Here is a 26,108-nt window from a genome sequence, read left to right on the forward strand (position 1 = left end):
TGACCTATAATAATATGAGAAGGAAGAGCTAAAGCTTTAATACAGGAACTTGGTATTTTTAAGGAGGGGAGTACATTAAGCAGTTTAACCTTATTAAGTTTAGTAGATATTTTTGGGGTGTATGGGTATTACTCACATGAGAATGGGGTGAAGTACAGTAACAGACTATATGTGAGGACTACATTGGTTTGGGGCAAAAGATAGAGGAGGGGGACAATTGAAATGAATGCAGATGTTAGGAGATCCCCTATTGCACTTAATCAGGACTGGGGAAGGGTAGATAGCTCATGAACAGTAGATAGCAGGTATGTTTATATGGTGAATAAATGAATGAAGATAAGTACTTGTGTCATTGACCTGGTAGATACAGTAGAAGGAGAGCAAATTCTGAAGATGGGAAGTGGTTATAACACAAAAGCGACACTGTGGTACAGGCAAGATGGTAGACTTGAGAATGAGATACAAGATCTGAAATGCAAAAATATGTGTGATTGTTGTTAATTCTGAGGGTTTTTTTTGTTTGCTTGTCTTTTGTAGTTTAGGAAGGGATCATTGAGGGCCTTATAGTGGCCTTACAGCAGCTAAGTGGTCATGCTGCTCGGTGGGTGAGTATTGAGGATTATTTCTAGTGCCCAGGTTGCTGTTGGTACCATCTCTTTTCGATGAGTCGCATACTAAATAGTTGTAGGAGACAGGGTAGGAGAATAAGGAGAGGAAGATGAAGGTGGAGGAGAGGAGTAATACTAGCTTTGTAGAATATATATCCGATTATGAGTAGTCATACTTTGAAATGACAAAGTAGAAAAAGAGTAATGCATGTCGTGTTTTAGGAAACAAAACTAAAAAGATTAAAGTTCAGTTTATTAATGAAGTAGGGTTTAAAAAGGGGATTGCTTGCATTAGAAGACATAAAAAGAGATGAGTGATATTGCCCATTGTCAAGTAAATGGGATAGGAGATTATGGATAACCAGAAAAAGGGCGGAAGGCAGATCTTTTTACAGAAGTTCATGCATAAGAATGTGACACTGGTAAAAGTATCTTTTTAATAACCCAAATTCTCATGAAATCAACATTGTCACTCAAATCGTCTGGTATGTCTAATCAGTAGTTAGGTTAGAATGGATTGGGGACAAGTAAGTGATTTATGTAGATTCCTTGGATAGAGATTAACATGAAATGGTTAAAAGAGTTGTACAGGTAATAGGTGGGAATCCAGTTTAAAGGGAAAATTGTGCTGGCATATGGTGCATTGCTTCATTATTAACATAGACTGAAAATATTATGGAAAATACAGCAGTGATAATAATAGAAGAAATGACAAACTAGAATGCTGGAGAAGAGATTTAAAGATAAGGAGCTCATATTAGGCAGGGAGAAAATGGAAACTGAACTGGAGATTACTAAATTAAAAGATTAGGAATGTGAGGGATTGCAAAATGGAGACAAAAGTAGGGTGGAGAGACGTGATACGGTGGGATAAGGGTGATATTGTTGTGTAGAATGTTACTCGAGTAAGGGCACATAAATTGGCTGACAGGCAGTGAGAGCATCAAGTAAGAGAATAAGGCATGGATTTGCCATGCTTTATGGGAAGTTATACAAAAGGGGTGTATTGGAAGATACTGAAACTAGGGAAAACATTGTAAAGGCAAAGTGGTGAGTGATACTGATTTTGAAATATTTCAAGAAAACAATATGGCAGATGTATTACTACAATCAGGTTCCTTAAAGAAGTCAAAGATGTGTAGCCAGATGTTTTTTTTCTACATATATATGCACCTTTGATAAAATTGAGTTAGAAGTCACAAATACAATAAAATCTGTAAGAGAGATGCTATAAAGGCATCCTTTACATATAATGCAGGGAACAATAGTAGTAATTCCCTTAGGGAAAGGAGGTGTGGGGGGATTGGAAAATGATTTCCCTATTCAACTCTATAATATGGATGCCAAGATTATGGAAGGAACTGTAACAGCTTAACTGGAGAAGGCTTATAAGTGTGGGAATCTGTCTTTTAAAAGCAATGTGTCCATATACCTCTGTATAAATAAATTAATTTTTGTTGGGACCCTTCTCTCCTGCTATGAGAATATAATGTCATGTTAGTAATATGACAAGAGACTGGGTGTATATCTTGGCTAAGAGTGGTAAAAGAACTATATACATTTTTTTTTGGGGGGGTATATTGTTCTAGGGAGAAAGTTCATATGGACCTTTGGGTACAGAAATGAAATTAATTGACAGAAGTGATGATGTATGTCTACACTGAAGGGATTCTAGGTAATTTTCAGATGAGGATGTAGCAGATATTATATAGCTGTCATGTCCACAATACAGTTACTTTTTTAGTAGCTAATGTTGATGGAGGTGACAGAAAACCCAGGAATAATTTGCTACAGGGTATTGGAACTGCTTAATGTTTATGGGTAAGGCTGATGTATTTGTTTCACTTTATGAGGATGTGTGTATAGCAGTAGGACAGAGAAAGCCATAAGGTGAGTTAGTACAAGCATTTAGTTAGAGAATGGGGTTCGGGGAAGAGAGCTGATGTGAGACTTGCTCACTTAATAGGCTAAGCTATCTAAGAGAAGTGGTCAGTTGGGTCAGTGTTCTCATGAACAAGTATCTCAAGTAGCTGTGATACTTATCAGGTATTGAGATGAGGCAATTCATCATGAACATGGATATTAATAAAATGGTGGAGTGTAGCTTCAAATAAGTAAGAATTCCAAGATATCATGAGGTTCTGTGAAGTATGTATTGGGACCAATCCATCTATTCTTTTTGAACCATATATAGCTATGTTCACTTAGTTCTTGATGGGTGCACCCTCTGCAAATGCAACTGAGGTAATATTTTCTCTTTTTTGTAATGTAATAAAAATATAAAGCAAACCAAGATGCAAGAGATCCAGCAGCCATTTAGTAAGCACATTAAATTAGAGGAGCTGGTGACATGGGCTTTAGAAGGGGCATGCAGTTTATTTTGTACCGGCTAAATATAGATGTGCCTCAGAATCCTGAGACAGAGTCCCCAGTCAGAGGGAAGGTCACTGTAGGTCATCTTGTTTCCATCCAAGCGCAAGATCTGAATTCTTGAGTATTCAATTGAAGATATTCTTCTACAGAAGCTTGTGATATTAAATGCTGTAACATAGGAAAATAAGTGTTAAGTGAAGCAACCATTAAAAAATGTTAATGTAATAAATCTCAAACTTATGATATACAAAAAACAGACATGCAATTCACAGATTTCCCCTTAATCTGTTCCTTCTACAGCTGGCCTAAGTATGTTGAATTTTCTTCAATGCCTCTCTGCTGTAATGTCATTATTTATTTTCAGTCAGGCTTTACAGTCATTTCTACTGAAATGTATTTTACATCTTAGCATTCTGCAAATACCCTCCCCAACCCATCACAATTTACCTTTTTTCTGATGTTATATCTCTTTCCATGAACTAGAAGATGCAGCAAACCTACTGGCTGAAATATTCAGCTCCAACTTTACCCCTCTCTCATCCTCAACTTTCCGTCAGGAAATACCATCAAATATAACTCTCCCTGGTATCACCAGGGAACAGGTCCTTAATGCTCTCTCTATGGCCAATAACACTGCATCAATAGGCCCAGGCAATATCTCAGGATGCCTTCTAAATAGCATGAACCATGACCTATCAGGGCCTCTGGAATTGCTATGTAGTTGTAGCCTCCAAACAGGCTTCATGCCTCATGAATGGAGAACAGCAACAGTCATCCCTCTGCAGAAGTGGGCCATCTACAGACCCTGGAAACTACAGACCCAGAAGTCTCACTAGTCTCATATGCAAAGCCATGGAAAAAATTATCATGGAAATGATCAGTAATGATGCAGTAAACCTCCAAACATTGGATCCAACCCAATTTAGTTTTTTCAAGGGAAGGTCACTCCTATTCAACCAGGTGGACTTCTTTTAGAAGGTCACCAAAGCAATGGATGAGGGCAAAATGGTTCACACTGCCTACCTTTACCTGGCCAAGTCATTTGATACAGTACTCCACACAGGCATTGTTGACAAACCCAAGAGGTTTGGTACAAACCCTTATGTCACCAGATGGATAGCCAACTGGCTCACAGACAGGATGCAAGAAGTTAGAATTGGGATGTCCACTTTACAAAGAGGCCAGTCACAAGTGCAGTCCCTCAGAGATTGGTCCTGGGACTGGTCCTTTTTTTGGCATTTACTTCTCTGAAGTCATGGCCAATGTCAATGGCCTCTGGCTGACTAAATTTGCAGATGATGGCAAATTAGAATCTGTCATTGAATCCACACTGACACAAATGTTCTCCAGGAAGGGCTGACAGATAAACAACAGAGACATGGACCAAAACTAAATAATTAAATGCCAAGAAATGCATAATAGTATCCTTTGGGAAGTCATCACATATAGACAGTAATCTAGCCTTTGACCATCACATGTCTACAGTAGTGAGGAAATTGTTATATATTGCACAACTTATAAATAAAACTATGGCATCTAGGTCCAAGGAAGTCGTTGTTCCATTGTATTCAGCATTCAACTGACCTATCATTGAATACAATGCCCCCTTTGGCATATACCTAACCAGGCATGTCCAACAATTGGAACGTCCACAGAGGTTCTTCACTAAAAGAATGCAATCATAAGTAACATGTCCTATGCAGACAGTCTCAAGGCCCTATCCCTGTATTCTGTCTCTTACAAGCTGTTGAGGGGAGATCTATGCCTGGCATGCAGGGCATTGTCAGACCCCTCTCTGATGGACCTCTTGCATATCTGTAAAACAAACAGCACCAGAATTACCCATTCTAAAGGCATAAACCTTTCCTGCAATATAAAGAGGACCTGCTGGAGAAGCAGGTATGTTTGCATCCCAGAGACTACCCTGTCTCTGGAACAGGCTTCCCATCCATGTGAAGCAGAGTTCTTCCCTAACCCAATTCAAGTGTAACTTGGACAATTGGATAGGGAACCGGCAATTCAACAGTGGTTTTGCCCCTGTGTCTCTAATGCACACAGGGGGGCTGTAAATGGTTCATCTCCCAGACCCCTGTTTGTAAATGTCTCATCTCCCAAGATCCTGCTTAAGTATAAAAACTTGTCTGAGATTTGGGAAACATGCTGTCATTAGCCTAGTAAACACCTATGAACTTACAAACCTATCTGCTATTCAGTGCACATCCATTCCTACCACTGTTCTGCACAGACACACCCTCATTCTGTCCACTGTATTTTATGGCTCCTATTCCATTTTGTGACTATTTCCCATCTTTGGTTACTTTTACATCCATACAGGCCTCTGCTTCTAAAATATGTTCCTATTTATGAGCATATTCCTCAGATTAGGAGTGTTTTGTTGATCTTACCCTTTTCCTCAGTGCTTTAATAATCTTACAACCTGACTCAAGCAATGACCAATATTAACTAGTCTAGCCTACATCATTCCCTTATGTTCTTGAAATCTCTTACCAGGTTTTATTCTCACAATATCCTCAGAGAAGTCTGTTGTATGAATCCAGTATCCTCTTGGCTGGGATTTCTACAACCAACCATATGTGTTGTTCTTGTGCACTTGTTTTTGTTGTTGAAATGAGCATAAATGTGAACTACTACACTAATCCTCTAACTGTTGCCCCAATTATTAAAGGTACCTTAACATGTTGATGAACTTGCGGTCATCGGTGTCTCAGAATTTTTCCCATGATCTGTAACTTAGACTCTAACCTGCATCTACCTTGATGTTATCATGCTGCTCATACACCTTTAGTCACTGGGATGTATTTTTGATTCCAAATGGACATTGCATTGCAGGTGATGTTTGTACAGTCTGCATTTTTAATCTGTCAACTATGTTGAGACATAAGAGCGCACTTGACTGCAATTCTACCTAGCATGCCTTCTTGTTAACTTAATACATAAGTGCAATAGTAGTGCTAAGAAGACTGTGAAGCAGGATTTCATTTAGATAATGCAGAAGTTTCATTGGCTTCCTTTATCATATTTTTCTGATGGTCCAGGTAGAATAGCATACTAACTTAGCTAGCATGAACTCTTTGGAGATTGTCATTGTGAACTTCAACAGCAAAGATCCAGATGTCAGTCATCATAAAAAAAAAAAAACATAAACCAAGCCGAACAACAAGTAGTATAAACAAACTAAACTGTGAAAAAACACTTAATAAATGAGGAGAACAACAATATTAAATGAGCAGGAAAACAACAGTATTAGCTAAAAAAACTTTTAATTGTACTCATTCATCACACACTGACTTCTTCAGAAATCCATTCAATAAGGCACTACAACATGTAATATTTTAAACCATCTCTGACCAATAAAAACACAAATAAAAATAATTTATTAATAATGCTGGTCTTTTAGACAAGTTTTTACTTTTTAGCAGGATGTACTTCTAAGTAAATGGATAATTGTTAATTAATTATGTAGTTTTATTGGTCAGATATGGTTTAAATATTGTGTGTTGTAGTGCCCCCTAGCGATTTGCCCCACCTTAGCTACACTTCTGCTTTCTACCACACATCGTTTCTGTTTCCTCATTGTAAACTAAAGGTCCTCCCTTCCATAATGACCACTTATAATATAATCTGTCCTTATCAAATCATGTCCTACTTGCTGTTTTCTCTCCAAGTGCATAAGTGCCAAGACCTAAGTGTCCTTCCCCATTCCCCTTTGATTCCACTTCCCTTATCAGTTAGTAAACCTGTGTTAAACACATGCTACTACTGCAGTCCTCTGTATCATTACTACAATTTAATGCAGTTCTCCAGAAATATCCTTACACATCTACTGTGCAAAATAAAGAGGAATCCAGCATTTCTGCAGCCCACTTCTGACCTCCTCCACAAAGAGGCCGGTAACCAGTGGAATCCCCAGTGCTCTGTGCTAGAACCACTCCTCTTTAGAATCTATTTATTGGGTGCCATTGTTAATGTCAAAGGCCTCTGACCTGCCAAGTTCACAGAAGATTGCAAACTTGGAGCAGTCATTGAATCTCCAGAAGATTGGAGCACCCTTCAGGAAAGTTGAACACAGACAAATGCTTGATACCAATGCTATAGCTTAAGACTCAATTTTAAGAAATGCCTTATAGTGCCTTTTGGGAAGTTGACCACCCTGGGTAACTACATCATTAATAAAACACCCTTAAAAGTTGATTCATTTGTCAGGGATCTGAGAACTCATGCAGATATTAATCTAACCTTCAACTATGTGTCTGAGGTAGTAATAAAATCCTTCTGTGTTGCTCAACTTATAAGCAAGTGCATGGCATCTAGATCCAGACAGGTGATCATTCCGTGTACTCGGCCTTCATCAAACTCAGACACGTGCAGCAAATGGAACATCCACAAAGGTTCCTTACAAAAAGAAGAGAGGGAGTAAACACAATGTCTTCACTGATCACTTCAAAGACCTGTCTCTTTACTCTGTATCATACAGACATCTAAGAGATGGCATCCCTGGATCCTGTTTTGATGAACCATTTGTATATCCACAAAACAAACAGTATCACAACTACTAGATTAAAAGAACAATTGAAGCAAAGTCCCTCCCTATCCCTTCTTGAGAGTATTTTGGACCAAAGGATAGGTAATTGGAAATTCACCCCTGGTCTGCTGCCTACGTCTGTGATGGAGAGGCAGTCAGTAAATCGCGCCACTATAAATCAATGTTGTGGTCACATTTGAGCTGCATGGCTAGGCTTATAAGATCCTTAGTGATTGTTATCCTAGTATATACCTGTGAACCTTTGCTGTATAGTTTTATTTTAGTGTTAAGCACATTTCTTTCACATTGTCTTCTCCAGGGCTGGTTGTAACATCATCTTCTTTTTCAGTCCTTCTCACAACATCTCTTAGTGTGGCATCTGTTTTCCTAGATTTGCCCCTACAAATTTTCTAACATTGTGTTTGTTTGTTTTAAATCACATATACACAGGGGCAGCTCATGCTATAGGACTGCAGGACTGCAGCCCTCCACCTGTAGGAAGAAAGAAGAAAATAAAACAAACCCCCCACCTGTAGATAAATAAAACAAACCCCCAAAATCGCGAATCTTGGAACTCCACGCATGCATGCTTGGAGATCCTGGTACTCATAGAATTCCAGTCTGCTGTGTCAGGCAGTCCAGATAGGGGAGAAAGGCATCTCTGCCCTGCAGTGCAGAAGTCTGTGTGGTGATGACCGCATAGAACAGAAGGACACTGGACTGCATCGTCTGCAGGCTGGAGCTTCCAGCCTACTCTCACGGGGAAAACCATCCAGCTAGGAGAACAGGAAACCAGCCATTATCTTGTGTGGGCTGAGGAGACTGCTCTGGCTGAGGAGGCTGGAACTAATTCAGGACTGGCTATGGGCTGAGGAGACTGCTTTTTCTGTATGGGACCTTCGGGTAGAGTGTGTGTTGCGTGGGCTGAGGAGACTGCTGTGACTGAGGAGGCTGGAACTAATTCAGGACTGCTGCCACGACCAAATAGACTGCATTTAAGCCACTATGGGCTGAGGAGACTGCTTTTACTTTGTGGGACCTTCAGGTAGGGTGTGTGTGTGTATGGGCTGAGTAGACTGCTTTTACTGTGTGGGACCTTCAGGTAGTGTGTGTGTGTGTGTGTGTGTGTGTGTGTGTGTGTGTGTGTGTGTGTGTGTGTGTGTGTGTGTGTGTGTGTGTGTGTGTGTGTCTGCGTGTGTGTGTGTGTGTGTGTGTGTGTGTGTGTGTGTGTGTGTGTGCCATGCTGTTGGTTGACTGAAATAGAGGGGCTTATGGTTTGCAGGTATTGTGGTTAGCAAAAAGATTAACAGAAATGTAAATATATAATGTTATGATTTATTTTTGACTTTTTGGCTCTTGTAGTCATGGTATGACTGAAAATAACCATATGGTCCAGTATACTTACTTGTTCAGAATAAAATAAAAAATGGAACCACAAGTGATTCACCATACTTGTTTGAGAACTGTTAATATCACCAACTTCAACAAATCCAAAAGAAGAGTTTAAGGTTCCTGAGGACTAGAAGAAGGCAGGTGAAATTCCTCTTTCCTATGTTCAGGGCAAACCATGGGTTTGAAAGTATTGACCTGTTTCATTTATAGGGAAAAACATGGTTTGACTAGTGAAATAATTAAAGTGTGAGTATATAGAAATTAGAGCCACTGTAGCGATATTGGAACAAGGACCTACAGCACAAAAGTGATATATAGAACACGTTTGTTTTACTTAGTATCTGCTTGTCTAGCTTCCTGATTAAAGTAAGACTGTTTTAAGGTGAGACTAGATGCTTCATATTAGTTTTAGATACTGCACTTTAAGAATTAATGAATAACTTGATTTATATCTGGAAGCTGTAAATATCCATGGAATGTGTACTTTCATATTAGAAATTGTCAAGTGACTTAAACCATGTGAATTGATTCCTTGTAAGGAGTGCTGAATTTCTGGGAAGTAGAGTTTTAACATTCTGCTTTGAAATATTCTTGAAATATGGATGGTGTTAGTTGTACAGGTTTGCCTTAATTTGCACAATTAAAACTGCCATCACTCTGAAACGGAGCAGGAGGCAGTTTGTGTTAAGATAATTATTTTCTGTATTCACTTTGTCTTCTGTACTCTTTGTAAGTTGTTGTCTGTACTTCTTTCTTGTTCTTTGCTCCAGCTTTATTAATCTTTCAAGAATAGATTACTGATTTCTTGACATTTGATTCCAACATGCCCCTAATTATCTGGGCATTCTGAGTTTTGATTTGGTGTGTGTGTGTGTTTGTGTGTGAAATGCCCCAGTTGCTATATACTGGTGGCTAAAGGAACACATGGTGGTTGGGTAGAGAATACCTCAGGCTTGAACCCTGTACCTTGAGTGCAGGTGACAAGGGCCTGAAAATTTGCAGATTTTTGCCTCATATTTGTTCGGTTCCTCATAAAATCTGTGGTTTCTGTATGTTTGCTTTTTTTTTCCTTACAAAATCAGTGGTGCACTGGTAGCATTGTTGCCTAACAACAACAGATTCTCTGGTTTGATTCTTGGCTGGGGTGCCTTCTGTGTGGAGTTTGCATGTCCTCCCATCTTACAAAGACATATGTCCAGAGTGTTTTGCCCTGGGCCTCTGCTGAAAACTGGCTTTTGTTCCAAGTCAGACTTTCCTGGTTAACAAATGTTAAATAAATAAAAATAACAGACATTTGAAATTCAGACTTCATATTTTTCAGAAAGTACATGGTAACACAAAACTTTTTATTCTAGCAATTTTCTAAGTTTATAACATGGATATTTGAAATTTGTCCCTATTTTTGGACTGTATCCCCCCATTGTTGGCTTTGTCAGGTTTTATGTGCTAAGGTTGAGAACTATGGTGAGAACTGAATTCACTGAATACGTTTGGGACTGTATTCCCCCATTACAGGCTTTGTCCATATGTTTTTTGCTAAGAGGTTGACAGCTATGATGAGAACTGAATTCATTGAATATGTTTGTGGGCTGTATTCCCCCATTATTGTCTTTGTTCAGGTGTTTTGTTCTAAGAGGTTGGAAGAAAATGGAATCTGCTCATACACCAGGACAGTATACTCCAAAAGTTTAATAAAATAACACAAACAATTCCAGGTTAAGCGCTTTCGACTGTTTCCCAGTCTTCTTCAGAACAATACAATCAAAGAACTTGTAACATTTATATAAATTTCAACAGTATGATAATTGAATAATTAAAGGAAAAAAACGCCAACATTTTTTTTTAAAGAAACATGATCATTATCAATAAAAACTGTCCTATTCCAATACTTATAAAACACTAATGTTGGAATGAATGACATACATACAGTATAAATATAATACTAAGATTATAAGTGTTCTAAACTTTCCTATTATCTAAATGTACAATACTCATATAGTTGCTTCTAAATATACTGCATATAAACATAATGGGGTGATAAAATGATAAAATAACATGTCTAATGTATATTGATATCATGTATCAAATCTATTATTAAAAAGTGTAATTAAAAACTGTATAAAAATTGTATAAAAATTGTGTAGATATGCTATAGAAGTGACTCTGAACTGTAAGATGAATGGCACTATTTGTTATTCCAAGGCTGGAAAAGGTTTGATGCTAATATAATCATTGAGACCGGGAGGTCTCGTAGCATCTGTAAGGATCTGCCATTTACTCTCACATAAAGACAATCTCATTTTCCAGTCACCTCCAAAAGGTGCAATCTCCACCTGGTCAATAATAGAGAATAGGAAACTGTGATCATTTCCCTTCTCCAATATGTGCCTATATAATGCATTTTTGGAATCTTGCTTTCCTATTTTATAGATATGTTCGTAAATGCGTCGGTTTAACTGTCTCTCTGTTTTGCCTATATAATGTGCGTTGCATTTGGTACAGATCGCCAGGTACACAACCTGCTTCGATTTACAATTACCTTTCCTACTAGTAATAGTGGTGTGGCATATGTCATCCAATTTGATAGTGCTATTCAAATTGATGAATTTACATTGTTTACAATTGCCACATCTCACTGTGCCTTTGCCAATCTCATGTGTTAACTTATTATAATCTCCTCTTTCCAGAAGCCTTTTCATATTAGGTGCAGTCCTATAAACATATCTGGGTTTCGCACCCAGTATATCTTCCATACCCATGACCATAAGTGTCCTCCAATATCTTTCTAAGATATCCTTTATGATGTACGTATTAGGTGTGTACATGAGTATACATACCCTACCTGATGATTCAAAAAGTGCCCTCTCCTGCTTATCAGATTTATAGGAGCCTAATAGGGGTTTGTAAACATTACCCCATCCATTCTGTACATAACTAATCGTCTCCTTGACCATTTGTTCTGGGTATGCTCTACTCAAGAACATTTCCTTAATGATGTTCAATTCCTTGTCCAAAATCTGTCTGTTAGATGACATTCTTGCTGCATGGATAGTTTGCCCTTTAATCACATTTTTGAATATGTAAGGAGGGTGGTTACTACTATAATGGACATAATCGTTAGAAAAAGTGGGACTGTTTTTATTGATAATGATCATGTTTCTTTAAAAAAATTTTGGCGTTTTTTTTCCTTTAATTATTCAATTATCATACTGTTGAAATTTATATAAATGTTACAAGTTCTTTGATTGTATTGTTCTGAAGAAGACTGGGAAACAGTCGAAAGCGCTTAACCTGGAATTGTTTGTGTTATTTTATTAAACTTTTGGAGTATACTGTCCTGGTGTACGAGTAGATTCCATTTTCTTCCATCTATCTGTTCCTGAGTTGTTGCTGCTGGTATTCGTAGTTGTTCTAAGAGGTTGACAGCTATGGTGAGAGCTGAATTCACTAGTCTTCCTCCCTTTCACAAAACAGCTGATTTGGCATAGTGGTATGTTGCTCTGACTGTTTTGCACAGGGTCCCCTGGGTTCAAGATGTGGCAGTGAAATGTATGGTGGTAACACAGCATTTTATTCTAGTGACTTTCCAACATTATACAAGCAATGTTTAAAATGTGTCCCTGTTTTTTGGGCTTTTGTCCCCCCCAATAAATTTTGGCTTTTTCCAGATTTCTTGTGCTGGAAATTTCAGAGATACAGCTGAGTGTCGAGTAGATTTTACAAGGAGCTGAGAGCTGCAGGGGAACAAAAGTTTAGTGCTGCTTAAGCTAAGCCAGCTTATGTTGTTAGCACAACGGGTAGTATACTTGCTTCTGATACAGAAGGCTGTGGGTTCTACTCCCACAGTAAGTCAATGCATTGCTGATACTGTACTATGTTATAAAGGGGGCGGATGTTGCAGTCCTTTTTGGCGAAGATACCTAGTAACTATGAAGCTGTTATCAGTTTGCAATCCATTCCTTATTGCGATGTTACTAGCTTATCATTTTTTTAATGCAACATAGGCAATTTATTCCTCAAGGGCAACAGGCACTTTATTTGTAGATGAAACAATGACATATAAAGTTGTTTGCTAGAAACAACCTCTTCTTTAGTTACATATTTCTTTAATGTGGAATTATTTAGATGACTTTTACTTCTTTAGAGATTGTGCATATTTACTGATACTGGTGGACTGTAGAAGTTTGAGTAGACTTTTATGATGAAAATGTTCTGAATTGGGCAGTTTTGTCATTATTGGTGCATGCATTTTGTTTCATTGTTTACTGGAAAAATGTTCAAAACAGTAAATTTGAAATGCCCTCTAACAACTGCACTGTATTGCACAAGGAATATTATTCAATACAATCAGGAAGGTGTACCAAAGAGCACATGTATGTTTCATGTTCAAGGGGCCTATGCTTTGAAAACAGCCCAAAGTTAATCTTTATCTGCCATTGGTAAAATGTATTTTCTTTGAATGTGGGTTTAAATGCTGTTTCAATTAATGTGAGTTTCAAGGGCAGAGAAGATTTAATGTTAAGTCTATTTTCATTGTGAGACTGCATTGCTTTGTTTAGCAGATATCTTTGTGTTTGTACTGCAAAATGCAAAATAAAACTTTCAAATGAAATCCAAATCATTGCATAAGTAAAGCAGTATGCACATTACAGTGTTTATGGTAAATGGGGCAAAATGACCAAGGAATGGGACATTGGAATGGCTGCAGGAGGGAGGCTCCATTCGACCATGATTTTGTGAGGGGGAAGGGCAGCAAACTCAAAGACAGCCCTGGCTGAACTATACCTCTCAACTGTCCAGATTTTTGCAGAATGAATAGACTTTTGCTTCTTATTTTTGGTTTGTTCCTCATAAAATTTGTGGTTTTCTGGCAAATGATTTAGGAATGAAGTCATTAAATAATGACAGACAATAAGTTTGTCATAACCTTCAGAAAAATGCATGCTAAAGCAAGACCTGTTATTCTGCCAACTGTCTTAAGTTTATACAAGAGCAATTTTTAGTATCATTTGTATGTTTCCTCAATATATTTTGCCTTGTCCAGATTTTCTGCATTAAGAGGTTGAGAGGTACGTGCAAATAAATCACTTTATAGAATTAGGAATATCCAAACCTCTCAACTGTCCCCAGTTTTGGCTCAAAATGTTGCTCTCCCCCTAATAATCCCTCTGCAAAATGGTAATTTTGAAAGAAAATGTAGAGGGTTTACAATTATAAATAACTGTAATGATCAGAGTTATAGATTACTTTTATTTCAGAAATGCATGTAGATGCTCTTATTTTGTCAGCTGCTCAAGTTAGCAGTACTAATATTAAAAATGTGTTCCTTCTTTGACAGGTTCCCAGCTGTATTGTGTGGCAATTTATATTTTTGCATCACATTTTTGGTCTGTTTTTCATAAAATTGTGGTTTTCTGGCAAATTAGTGGCAAATCATTAAAGGCTGAAGTTAGAAAATAATGGCAGACATTTGTGTTCAAATTTCATACCCTTCAGAAAATTCATACTAATGCAAGACCTACTACTATTCTATTATCTTTCTAAGTTTATAAGAGGAATATTTAAAAATTGTCCCTATTTTTGAGCCTGTGTCCCACTTCTATATACGGCTTTGTCCAGATTTCTTGCTCTGAGGTTGAGCGGTATGAGTGTCAGAGCCATCACCATCAGCCAGAGACATTTTAAATTGTGACATACTTGTTGCACCCCACTCCCCATTGTGGTGGCTCTGGATGTGTTCAAGCAAGGCAAGGAGCAGTTGTGCAGTGTAAATGTGCAGAGTATTCCCCCATCCAAGGTAGACCACAAGTACAACCATAGCTTTTCATCTGTCCTTGATTTTACAGAATGTTCTGGTTTTCTGTCATATTTTTATACTGTTGATTTATGCTTCTTATTATTCAGAAAATGCATGCTGTCACAGTGCCCTCTTGCTCTGTGTTTAAGTAGCAATGCTTTAATGACCAACAGGTAAGCTTGTCGGAGATTGTAAGATGCAAGTAAGCTTTAACAAGCATACTGTTAAAGAAGTACCAACACTGAAAGCCTTTTTGTTGTTGCCATGCAGAGAATATTTACATAACTAGATAATGTATAAGCCTTAGTATTGAAATGCATATGACAGTATTTGTAATAAAGGACAGGATTACAGTATTTTCAGAAGATCATTACATTTGTTGGACACTTGCAGTCATCTTTGCAGGCTTTACCCATAAACTAAACAGAATGCCAATCTATCATGTGTGGGCCATAACTTGTGCAGTAATCCTTTAAGGAATTTATCTTGAGCTTGCTTCTTGTTTGCTGTTCATTTTTTAGTTTGATCATGTCTTCCCCATGAAACAAGTAGATAGTTGTTGTCAGGCAGCAGGTCTTTTTTGGATAAGAAACATTTTTACAAGTGGGGGTATCACAGAGATTGCTACTTTCAGCATGTTACTTGTAATTTTATAAAGCTGAATATAAATTAGAATTAGAACTGCAGTGCAAGGAGAAGGGGTTTGAGTTGAGTGCTGCTTGTTTTTTTATACTTGATTTTGACTGGCATTCCAGTAATGTATTTAAAAAGTAATTTATTTTTTCATGCCTCACAACATTTATGTTTCCATCTAGATATTAAGTAAGTTGTCATGTAGCCAATGCATTGAAATATTTTTTCTTCTACACTTCATTTTGTCTTGATTGGGCTCTCGTAATGACGGTTTGGCACCCAGGGCAGCGTATTTAATTAAAGTTCTAGTTGTTGTGGTTTTGAGCATAGCTCCACCCCTTTCCATTGCCCTCACACATTCAGCTGTCTCTTGCAGCCCCCCTTTAATTTGAAGTCACCAGCCCCCACTGCATATACAATAAAATGTTCACCTTTCTCCCTCTCTCTCTGTTTGATGCTTTCTCAGAGACTACTACTTTTGTCATGAGCACTGCACCAGATTTGGCATCATAAGCAAGAAGGATTATCTCACTATCTAATGCAAGCTGTACAACTGACATGAATATGTTTAAAATTTTCTGGCATCTTCACCACACCTGGAAATGTCACAGATTACATATTTCTCATTTTAAATCCTACCTGCTATCATCTGCTTCTGAATGTCTAGACAGTTCTTTGTTCATCTCTGCAGTTTGTGACTTCAAATGGTAAATAATTATTGAAGATTAATTACGGAAAAAATATTTATACAAACCATATTGTTTCTTTTAATTTAAACTGTTCATAAATTATATAATTGATGTCAAGGATGTCTGTATAATGGAACTGTGGTCATGAATGAAGCTAGCTGTAAATGAAACAATGCAAATGATGACCATTATGTCTGTAGGGTGGAGTTTTTTCCCAGGCCTATGCTGAAAAAGGGTATTGCTCAGTTGGACTTTCCTGGTAAACAAATGCCAATTAAATCAATCAATCAATCAATAAATAAATAAATAGTAAAAATAATATATAAGATGTTTTGTATACCTTAGTGGTTACACCAAAGCTTGAAATGGATTGCACTGGAGCAGCAAGTTCTTGACTGTGTTAAGCCAAGTAAATGCTCATGTACAAAGGTTTCTAGTTTCCCTTGAAGAACTTTTCCATGATCATGATTTATGTTGTACTGAGTCTGATAAACCTTCAAATCACTTCATTTCATTTTAAACTCACATTTCTACAAACTGAAGTTTATCAGTGTTCTACATCACTTACCTCAGGATTAAATGTGAAATCCCATACTTACAGTAGTGTATATATATATATATATATATATATATATATATATATATATATATATATATATATATGTGAAGAAAAATACATTCACTAGTTCACACTGTGATTTGAATGATGAACTCTATACAAGTTGCAGTGTTCCTTTAATGTAAGCTTAGTTTAAAATCCACATGATTTATTGCACAGAAAATCTTTTTTTTTTGGAAATAATCTGTTATATGATGGAAGATTGGATTGCACAACTTGTGTGATATTCATTTGTGTAAGTATGTTTTACCAAAGAATGAACATTAATGTAACAGAACCAAAAAAATAAGCATATTTGCAAATAGTTCTCACCTAGTAAAGACAATTCTCTATGATACTGCTGTCTCTGAATCAGTATATAGCAAATGAAGATCAGAATTTAGTATCTGCACATGTGTGTTACAAACTTGCATAATATTTTTCTCTGCTCCCCAAATCAATGTCTATGGACAAACTATTTAGCATGACCCTGTTTTAACCCATTCTTGCTTGAATGCTACCAGTTTTCTTTAAAACAAGTAGCAGATTAAAAAGTACACAGGATTTTTTTTTGAAGATCTTTCATTCCTTCCTTGTCCTCTGAAATTTGTTAGCCTTTCTATCATTTACTCAAATCTGTAAGTTATAATACTCCCCTGTTTACTTTCAGCCTAAGTTTTAGAGTAGTCCACATTCCAAATCTGGTTATGACTTGTCTTTGTAGGTAAATTCACAACCTCTGCATCCCAATGTTTAGATGTTAGTCTGACACGGTACAGCAGTCTATAGACCCTGCCTTTAGGCATTCTTAGGATTACACTATTATCACTCTTCAGTTCCATTTTACAGAAAGACATAACTTCAAATATATATTTTTCCAAGCACCTTTTTTTAATTATTTTTTAATATCAATTGAGTCGATGGTCTCATTTTTCTTTCAGTCTCACAATCTGTGTCATTGATTCTCATTTGTCACTTCATTATTCCGTCACCTTGCTTTCAGAATTCTCACTTTTATCTTACATTTCTCTTAGTCATACTTTCACAGTGGCATTTCATTTTGCAGCATTGAATTTGCTTGCATTTACTTTTCTCTTTTTCCCTAAAATGGTGTAACTCGTACTAGGGATGACTCTACAAAAAATCAAGGACAAAAGTCTGAAATACTTCAAATAGTGACATTTACTCATAAAACAGATGTAAAAATATTAATTCTGACATGCATTATCTCTAAAGTCCTGAGACAAATATGAAATATGTGTACATTTTAAAGGAAAGCTGAGAATTATGCAAGTCAGATTCTGAAGTTTACTTTGGCATAGAAAATTGTCTTCCTTTTTCAGTCTGAAATCTGTGTTGTTGAGTTTTATTGCCAATTTTATATCTGTTTTCATATTTATAAATGGCTGTGAACTCCAGCTATTTTTCTGGCTTGTACCTTTTCCTTTGGGAAAAATTTGCTCATTTCTGCTGCAAAAAAGTGCATATTAATGAAACAATAAAAAAGCATTTGCCACCCAGATTTAAATATATCTTAAGCTATGAAGGCTATATAAATTGTAAGTTTACACTTCATCATATTCCTGCTCTTAGGATAAAGAACATAAACAACTATTTTTTTTTGAGATTAACAATTATGGCAAATACAATACTTTGAAAGGTCATAGTCTCTATTTTCTTTTTGTCTCAAATATAAAACAAAAAGTCTTTGAATAATAGCAATAGATCACATCAGGGCTTATGCCTTCCTGAATTTGATCAATACTCAGATTGGGATTTGGCACTAACTAAAACCACATTACTGTACCCACAGCTCTGAGGCATAAAGGGATAAAATCCTGACTATGACCCTAGTTTGTGTAATAGCTTATGCAGTTAAAGAACAGACCATGCAGGGACAGATGGGTGAGAATGAGCATATTTTTGACAGCTTGGTTACCTTTGTAAGATGAAGTTATATATCTCAGTCATCCTTTTCTCTCAGTAAGTGAAGATTTGCTGTTGGCCATTGACCAGGTGGTGTCAGGTTGCTATACCAAGTCAGTGATGGTAGCTCTCAGGAGGCAAGCATTTGGATCATGAACACATCTGCAGAGAGTATTGTTTCTCTTGGTGATGTGGTGATGGTATTACTCCCTGGTGGTGGGGTTAAAGCCTTAAAGAAGTGCTCCAATGATCCATCGCACAGTGCCAGAATGATGCACGGAGCCAAAGTGGACTAGCCATTCAGCCTTGGGGACATGAAGCTATGGTCATCGTATGACATCCAGTTTGGTGGGGGACAAGGCAAACTAATCCAAGTAATGGATGAGGTTGCTACCTCTGCTAGCAGAGGAGAAAGTAGGGTAGAATCTTGAGGCACAAAGCATCATTATGAATGTGTATAGGATATCCTGTCAGGATGGCTCTTGTCTGTATGCTGGGTTACCTAGCGTGGATGAACAAATGAGCTCAAGTCTTATTATAGTATGCATAAACAGAAAAACTGGACCCCTTTTTATGAGGAAAATGTGGATGAGTCAGACATTGCCATTTCTTTTCCCCTAAATGAAAACTTTTGTTTTGTATTGCAGTTTTGTTAGACCTTTCCAGAAACGTTTATTTCTGGTAATTTCCATGTTCTAATACCTTTGAATGGAAATACATTAAATATGAATTTTTTGAATTTATGAATATTGAATGGAAATACATACAATAAATGGCTACCTATAAAAGCTACTGTGGCTTTGGAACTTGTGTTTGAAGCTACTATGGATGTGGTATCTTCCCATAATCATTCCATTTATGTTTAACATCCACTAGCCTTCTGAGAAATGTTAGTCATAACCCACAATCAATGCAGACAAGCACAGAGCCACAGTGATCTGTAAACTTTCCTGGGGGTAGCTGGCTCTTTAACAAAAAGCTCTGTGGAGTTTTTTGGTAGCAGCAGGAATGGGAGTCAAACACCATTTTACAGTCATCAGAGGACTCAAGAGTTGGGACTAAATGTTTCAGCCACAGTGCATAACTGGTACCACTGTGAAGATCTGCTTGTATAAAATAATAAAAATTACTGCTGCTGTTGGGCTGCAACTCATTCAGGATTATCTGGGCTGCACCATTTATCTGTGTTTTCTTTTCTTGAAACCCTGACAAGTAATTAAATATTATAAATAGTAAATCATTAACAGTGCACACTGCCTATGGAATAATTATATTTTAATAGAGATTGTAGTCGAAGGTTATAGCTGCAGGTGCTGTACATCTGTCTGCAGTGCTGTACATCTGTCCATGTGAACATTATTCCACTGTTTCACACATCAAAGGTGTTCTCCAGAAGTAACTATCTGTTTGGTGGATAGTCTGTGGGTAAAAGCAAAAGGCAGTTGTCTGATTCTGTGGTTATTGTGGCCCGGTGGGTGCTACGAACAGCATGAACTCTACTTTAGCATTCCACAAAATCAAACCTCAGGAATGTTTGCAAAATGTGGCTATCTTCAGAGGATAGGCATGCGGATTTGCATGGGGCAGTTATATTAAATCTGTGTATATCTCTGAATGCAACAAGCTAAAATTGATTCTTATGGTCACTTTGTCTTTAGTTTTCTTACATTTGGCTTCAAAATCATACAAATTGTGACTTATCCGGGTGTGTGATTTCAAAGTAGAAGTATATTACTGTGGCCAATATGTCTATTTTTATAGGCTCCATAACACAAACCTCTCTCTCTTTCTCTATTTTTTTTTATTTTCTTTATGGGATGGACACATAATTTATACAATCATGAGTATATTTTGATTTTATAACCCTGGAACTAGAACTATTTCTTTATCTCTGAAAGTGATGTTTTTAAGCATTAAAATGTAAATAAAAAAAATGGGGGGGGGGCTCAATTACTGTGAACTGTGAATTGTTACTTGGCACTGAGAAAACAATGAGCAGTATTTCAACTATCTTTGCACCTAAAAGTACAATGCAGCTGTGTGTGTGTTTTTATACGGAAATGTTTTCTGCAAGATAAGAGATGTGAGATAGAAGATGAGAAATTAAGGAGTATGAAGGCTTAAAATTATCGTAATACAAGGTGTTTATATACCTTATGAAAGCAAAGTCAATAAGCTTGAAACAAAATGTTAGCAAATATATTTTGTCGATTGTTTTCAAGAAGTGCAGGTATACCACCCTTGCTCATACCTCTCAGTTGCCTTTAATTTTGCCTCATACGTTTGCTCTGTCTCTTGTATAATGTTTGATTTTATGGTAAATCACTGAGAATTACAATCAAACAACATTGTGAGATATTAGAGATTCATATCTCTTGTTCCAAAAATGCATGTTGTTGATGTGAAACATGTTTTTTTATGTGAATTAGAGTAATTTATTAAAACTGTTCCATATTTCGAACCTTTGTTTCTACTGTTATTTTTGTTTTTGAGCAGCATTCTTGAGTAAACAAATTGCATGATGTGCAGTTGCTCCATTACAAACCATTGAAAATGACAGGGAGACAAGCACTCACATATGTAATGAAAACCAAGTCTGGTAGGTAAATAATTCCATGTGTGGTGCAGGACAGAACAAATGAATCATAATTTTTATTCTGCTTATATGTTCTATTATAACATAATGTGTAAAACTGTGAGTAAGTTATAATATTGTGTTCTTTGATTGCTTTTCTAAACTATCCCTGATGTTTAAGGATGCCAGTGCCTAATTCTGGCTCATCTGGTAGTGCCGTCCCTCTAAACTCAGATCGTCTGGCCTAACTGTTATAGTTACTTCATGCAAATCATGCCAAACGTTACACTTTTTTCTTATTCTGAAAATACAACCTGTTTTAGAATATGCATTCTGATATTTTGCTGGTATTATAAGGGAATAGTGTCAGTATTTCAGAAATGTTTCTGATGTATGTCTTTGTCACTGAGCCTTGACATAATAGGTTGAGAAGTAGGAAAGCTATGGGAGATGTATGTATATATATATATATATATATATATATATATATATATATATATATATATATATACACATACACAAAGAAAATACATCTAGATCTCTTTTCTAGAAAATGTTTTGACTCAACCTGTAACTACTTTTGAAATCAGGTATTTATATTAAATGGTATAGGGTTAAGAAATGTAGAGGATGATGATACAATAACTTATAAAGGGAATACACAAGTGAGTTTCATTGATTTTATTTTTGGAAATTAATATTTCAAACAATACATTCAAGCAGAATTTTTTCTGATGATATGCCTTCTCTGCAGAATTCCTATGTCCAGTCAGTATCTGTGTTGGTAATCACTAGGTACTCTGTGGGGACCCTACTTTGCTCTATCATTCCAAAGATATGATGAATTCATGATTTCTAATCTCCAAATTGACTGTCATTATGCATGTGGGTATCTGTGTGTGAGTGTGTAAACATCCTAATATGGTATGGCATCCTGTCCTAAAAATGCTTATTCTTTAGAAAAAAAAAATGTGCCACAGCTATAAAAAAAGCAGATGTCTTTCCATATTTAACTTCAGATTTATCATCACAATATTTTAATTAATAGGGTCATAAGTTCAAGAAAGGTCAATATGGACCACACATATCTCTAATTTATCTTCTAAGAATGATTCCATCATTGTAGAGAAGCCTAAACTGCATTGGTAGTGTCTATATCACGTTATCGAAATCTTACTACATCGAATCACTAAAGGTCGACCTCTAGTGATCGATGTAATAAAACATCGAATAACGTTTAAAAAAAAACAAACAAAAATAAAAACTTACTAGTGTACTGCCCCCCACACACACCCCCACTTAAATATTCCAACTCCGAGACCGCACTACATTGAGGTAAATGGAAATCTCCCCCTATAGAGATTTAGGTTTACCTGCACGATGTTCTGCGCTTTCGATGTTGTGGTGCCAACAGTATCATCTTAGATATTGTCAACTTTCGACATCGTGAAGTAGACCCCATTGGTAGACTTCCTAAGTGTGGTGGTGAAATCAATCAGTCACCTTTTTTCATTTCATTTTTTAAAATATTCAGTATCAGTTTTTAAATGATTCCCTACAAAATTAAAAAGGCTCCCTACAAAATTAAAAAGACTAATGGGGCTGTAGTTTGCAACAGCATGCGTATCCTACTGATTTTTATAGATTGTTTTTATTACTGCATTTTTTTAGACTTTGAGGCATATGATTTTCTTTAAAACTGATAGTAAACAGGTATGCTAGTAGTCCTCTGCAAAAACATTAAATTCTCCTGTCTGTTATATTATCATAGCCTGCAGCTTTATCATTATAGATTAAGAATGTTGACACATTATCCTTGGGTTGTGAGCCTTTATGTATTACAACATGCTCAATATGTTCTCGTTCACTTCTCAGTTTTAACTAACCTGTTTACATAATTTAATACATTTTAATTTAGTCTCTTTTCCAGTAATTGTAATCTTTCTTCTTCTTTCTGCTCACTAAATTTTTAATGTGTTTAGTAAATTTGGTAAAACTCTCCTGTGTGGCCTTATTCTTGATTAAATCTTTACAAGATAATGTATTATCCTTAAATAAAGACCAGATAGCCTGTATATTTATGTCTTTAAACTCCTTATGCCATTCCCAGTCAGAAAATTGTTTAAGTGCTCATAGGCAGTGAAAGGGAAGGGCACATGAATATACATGCTCCCCCCTCCGTGAAAGTGTGTGCTTCCCTGAGCTCCCTGATCTCTGGAATACTTAACGTCTCTTGTCCAGCTAAGTGCACTCAAGCACAGTTAACACCTTTCTCTCAGGTATGCTAGGACAGTTGATTCTTTCTGCAAGTCTTCTTGTATCACAGGTGAGCAGTTGGGTCTTTTTGCAAAGACATTAAAATATGTTTTACATGTATTTTTAAGCAGCAGTCAGGAGAATTACACCAAGGTATCTTTTACTGCATTTTTATTCTGCAGTTGGGAGGTGTTTTACTGTATTTTTAAGCAAATGGAGGAGATATATTTTACTACTTTTAGCTGCAAGTAAGAGTGAGTGAGTGAGTGAGTGAGTGCGTGTATGTGTGTGTAAGTAATTCCTCCCTCCACCCAGTTAAAGGTTGAAAGAATTACTCCTTTTACACTTGAGGTAGCTCATTACAGATTGAAACCTTAATCTTTAACACTGACTGCAAAATCTCACTTAACTTCTTCATAATTCTCAGTATTCAAAAAAATGTATGACCATGCAATATCTGTTTTAGCTCTATTAATTTCTTAAGTGAATTAGAGTTGTCTGGCACTAAAGGCTCTGAGTTGTTAATGAATTGCTTACTGTAATCAAAAGTACAAGGTTTGAATGCTCCATTTGCCTATGGTGTACATGAAAGCAAGTCACTCAGACAGAACTCTGGGGTCACCCCTGAAAATTGGAGCCCTCTCCAGTGGAGTTATCTCATTGACAAATAGATAAAAAAATAGAATTGAAAAAAATGTCCCCTTTGGGCACCCCCCCCCCAATTATGTTTTACTTTTTCCAGAATTTTGTGCAAAGACATTGAAAATTCTTTTGCATTGTTCCTTGTAAAATTTGTGGCTGTCTGGCAAATTGTTGTTGATTACAATCAGTAAATAATATCAGACATGTGAGTTTCAGCATTTGTGCCCTTCAAAAAATAATTGATAATTCAAAGATCGTTATTCTGTCAACATTCTGAGCAAATAAGAGCAGTGTTGAAAAGCTGTTTTTGATTTTGCTCATTGTTTCTGATTTTTGACCTAAGAAGTTGAGAGGGCAGGACAGGTGCACTGTATTGTTCTGACATCGGTGAGCTGTGATACAGGTCTGGGCCATTATTTATAAATATATTCCTTCACTTGATCTCAAGCAAATGTCTGAGGTATACAGCCACACAAACAGCTGTAACTGATATGTGTCGGTGTGTAGGTAAAAGCTCAAAGTATAAGCAATGTAGTGGGTAGAAAGAAATAATAACTTAAGATGGAGAGAAAGTCTAAAGTTGCTTGGCATTGAACATTTGTATCTAGAGATCAAAATGAAAATATTTGAAGAATTTGCTTATTTTTTATTTCTTCTAAATCAGAAGAAGATGAGAACTGAGGCAGAAGAGAAAATAGTCAAACGAGTTAACAGCTTCAAGTATCTGGGAAGGGTGGTTGAAGAGAATGGAAGTCTTAATGAGGAGGTCAAAGCTAGAATTAAGGGAGCTACAGCCAACTGTCACAGAGTGTCAGGAGTAGTGTGTGACAGAAAATGACAAAGATGCAAAAACATAAGGTGTACAGAACAGTGGTGTGACCAGTGCTACTGTATGATACAGAAAACTGGGCAGTGAAGGCAGAGCAGTTGAGGAATCTAGAGAATATGGAGATGAAGTATCTGTGATGGGTGGTACAATACACACTGAGAGACAAATGAAGAAATAAGGTAATTGGAGCAGAAATTCAAGTAGCTCAAATTGTAGAGAAGGACAAAGAGAACAGATTATAGTGGTTATGGTGTATGTGCAGGGAAGCATAAAACAATATGGTAAAGATTTAGATAGGAAAAAGGCAAGAGGAAATGAGGGTGTCCAGCAAAGAGATGGATGGATTTGGTGGGAGAAGACCAGATACTGTCAGGCATGACTACTGAAAAAGGTAGGAGATTAGTACTGAATTGAAAGAGAGAGGAGACAATTGATGCAACACCCCAACATCAAGAAGAAAATGGAAAAAAAAACTGTTGAAAATGATGATGATGTTGACTGCTTCTTTTATGTGTGTGCTTGGGGTTCCTGGACTTTTTCAACTTAACCTCAAGTCTCCAATATTTGAACAGCTGGGTGTGTTGTAAAATACAGTATAATACAAGCACTGTATAACTTTTTTGTCTTATAGTATAAAAGGAATTTTTTATGCCTTCTAGCATACAAAGAGAGTGATGGCATCAAAGATCTGTTTTTTGAGTATAGAGTATGCAGTTTAAGCATGGTGCAAGCTTTCTTCCTAGTCTTTGGTAAATGTATCACATTTTACCTATCTGTTCGATGCTCTGCTAGATGGTGTAGTATCCTAAATTTTGAAGATGGAAGGTTGATTATAGCTGAAGTTTCTTTATTGCTTTTGCTTGTTGGGGTTATGGATAGCATAGTATCTATGATGTTGCAAGCTCTTACTTGTATTGAATGATTGCTCAGTGTTGACCAGAGCTGATAGTTTCTTTTCTTTTGGGGGGGATGCTGTTGCTTAGCTTGTCTGTCTGGGGCCTAGGACTTTTCCAACTTGAGTTGTTTCACCTGAGAGTGTATAATGGTGGAAGAACTGGATGTGGGTTATAACAAGTATAAAGTAACATTTTAACAATCCTCTGAGCTCCCTCCTTAGGTGCTAGTAAATGTTTTACATTTTTCCCATTTGTTCCACCATATTAGAGGTAGTATAGCATTCCATATTTTGAGGATGGAAAATTGACTATGACTGCATTGTCTTTTACTCTTTTGCTTGTTGGTGCTAT

General features: G+C 36.7%; 1 protein-coding gene across 1 annotated transcript in view; it reads right to left on the reverse strand.

Annotated features, from left to right (window-relative positions):
* Positions 1-1,408: 1,408 nt before the first annotated feature.
* LOC122806468 (lumican-like) overlaps positions 1,409-26,108 on the reverse strand; it is a 154,386-nt gene continuing 129,686 nt past the window's right edge. The window contains exon 3 of the mRNA XM_044076934.1: positions 1,409-3,149. Within this exon, the coding sequence (XP_043932869.1) occupies positions 2,998-3,149 (152 nt within the window). The 3' untranslated portion in view covers positions 1,409-2,997. The remainder of the gene's footprint in view (positions 3,150-26,108) is intronic.

This window comes from Protopterus annectens, chromosome 7.part0 (genome assembly GCF_019279795.1).
Source record: "Protopterus annectens isolate FY-2018-M chromosome 7.part0, PAN1.0, whole genome shotgun sequence".
Classification (NCBI taxonomy): domain Eukaryota; kingdom Metazoa; phylum Chordata; order Ceratodontiformes; family Protopteridae; genus Protopterus; species Protopterus annectens.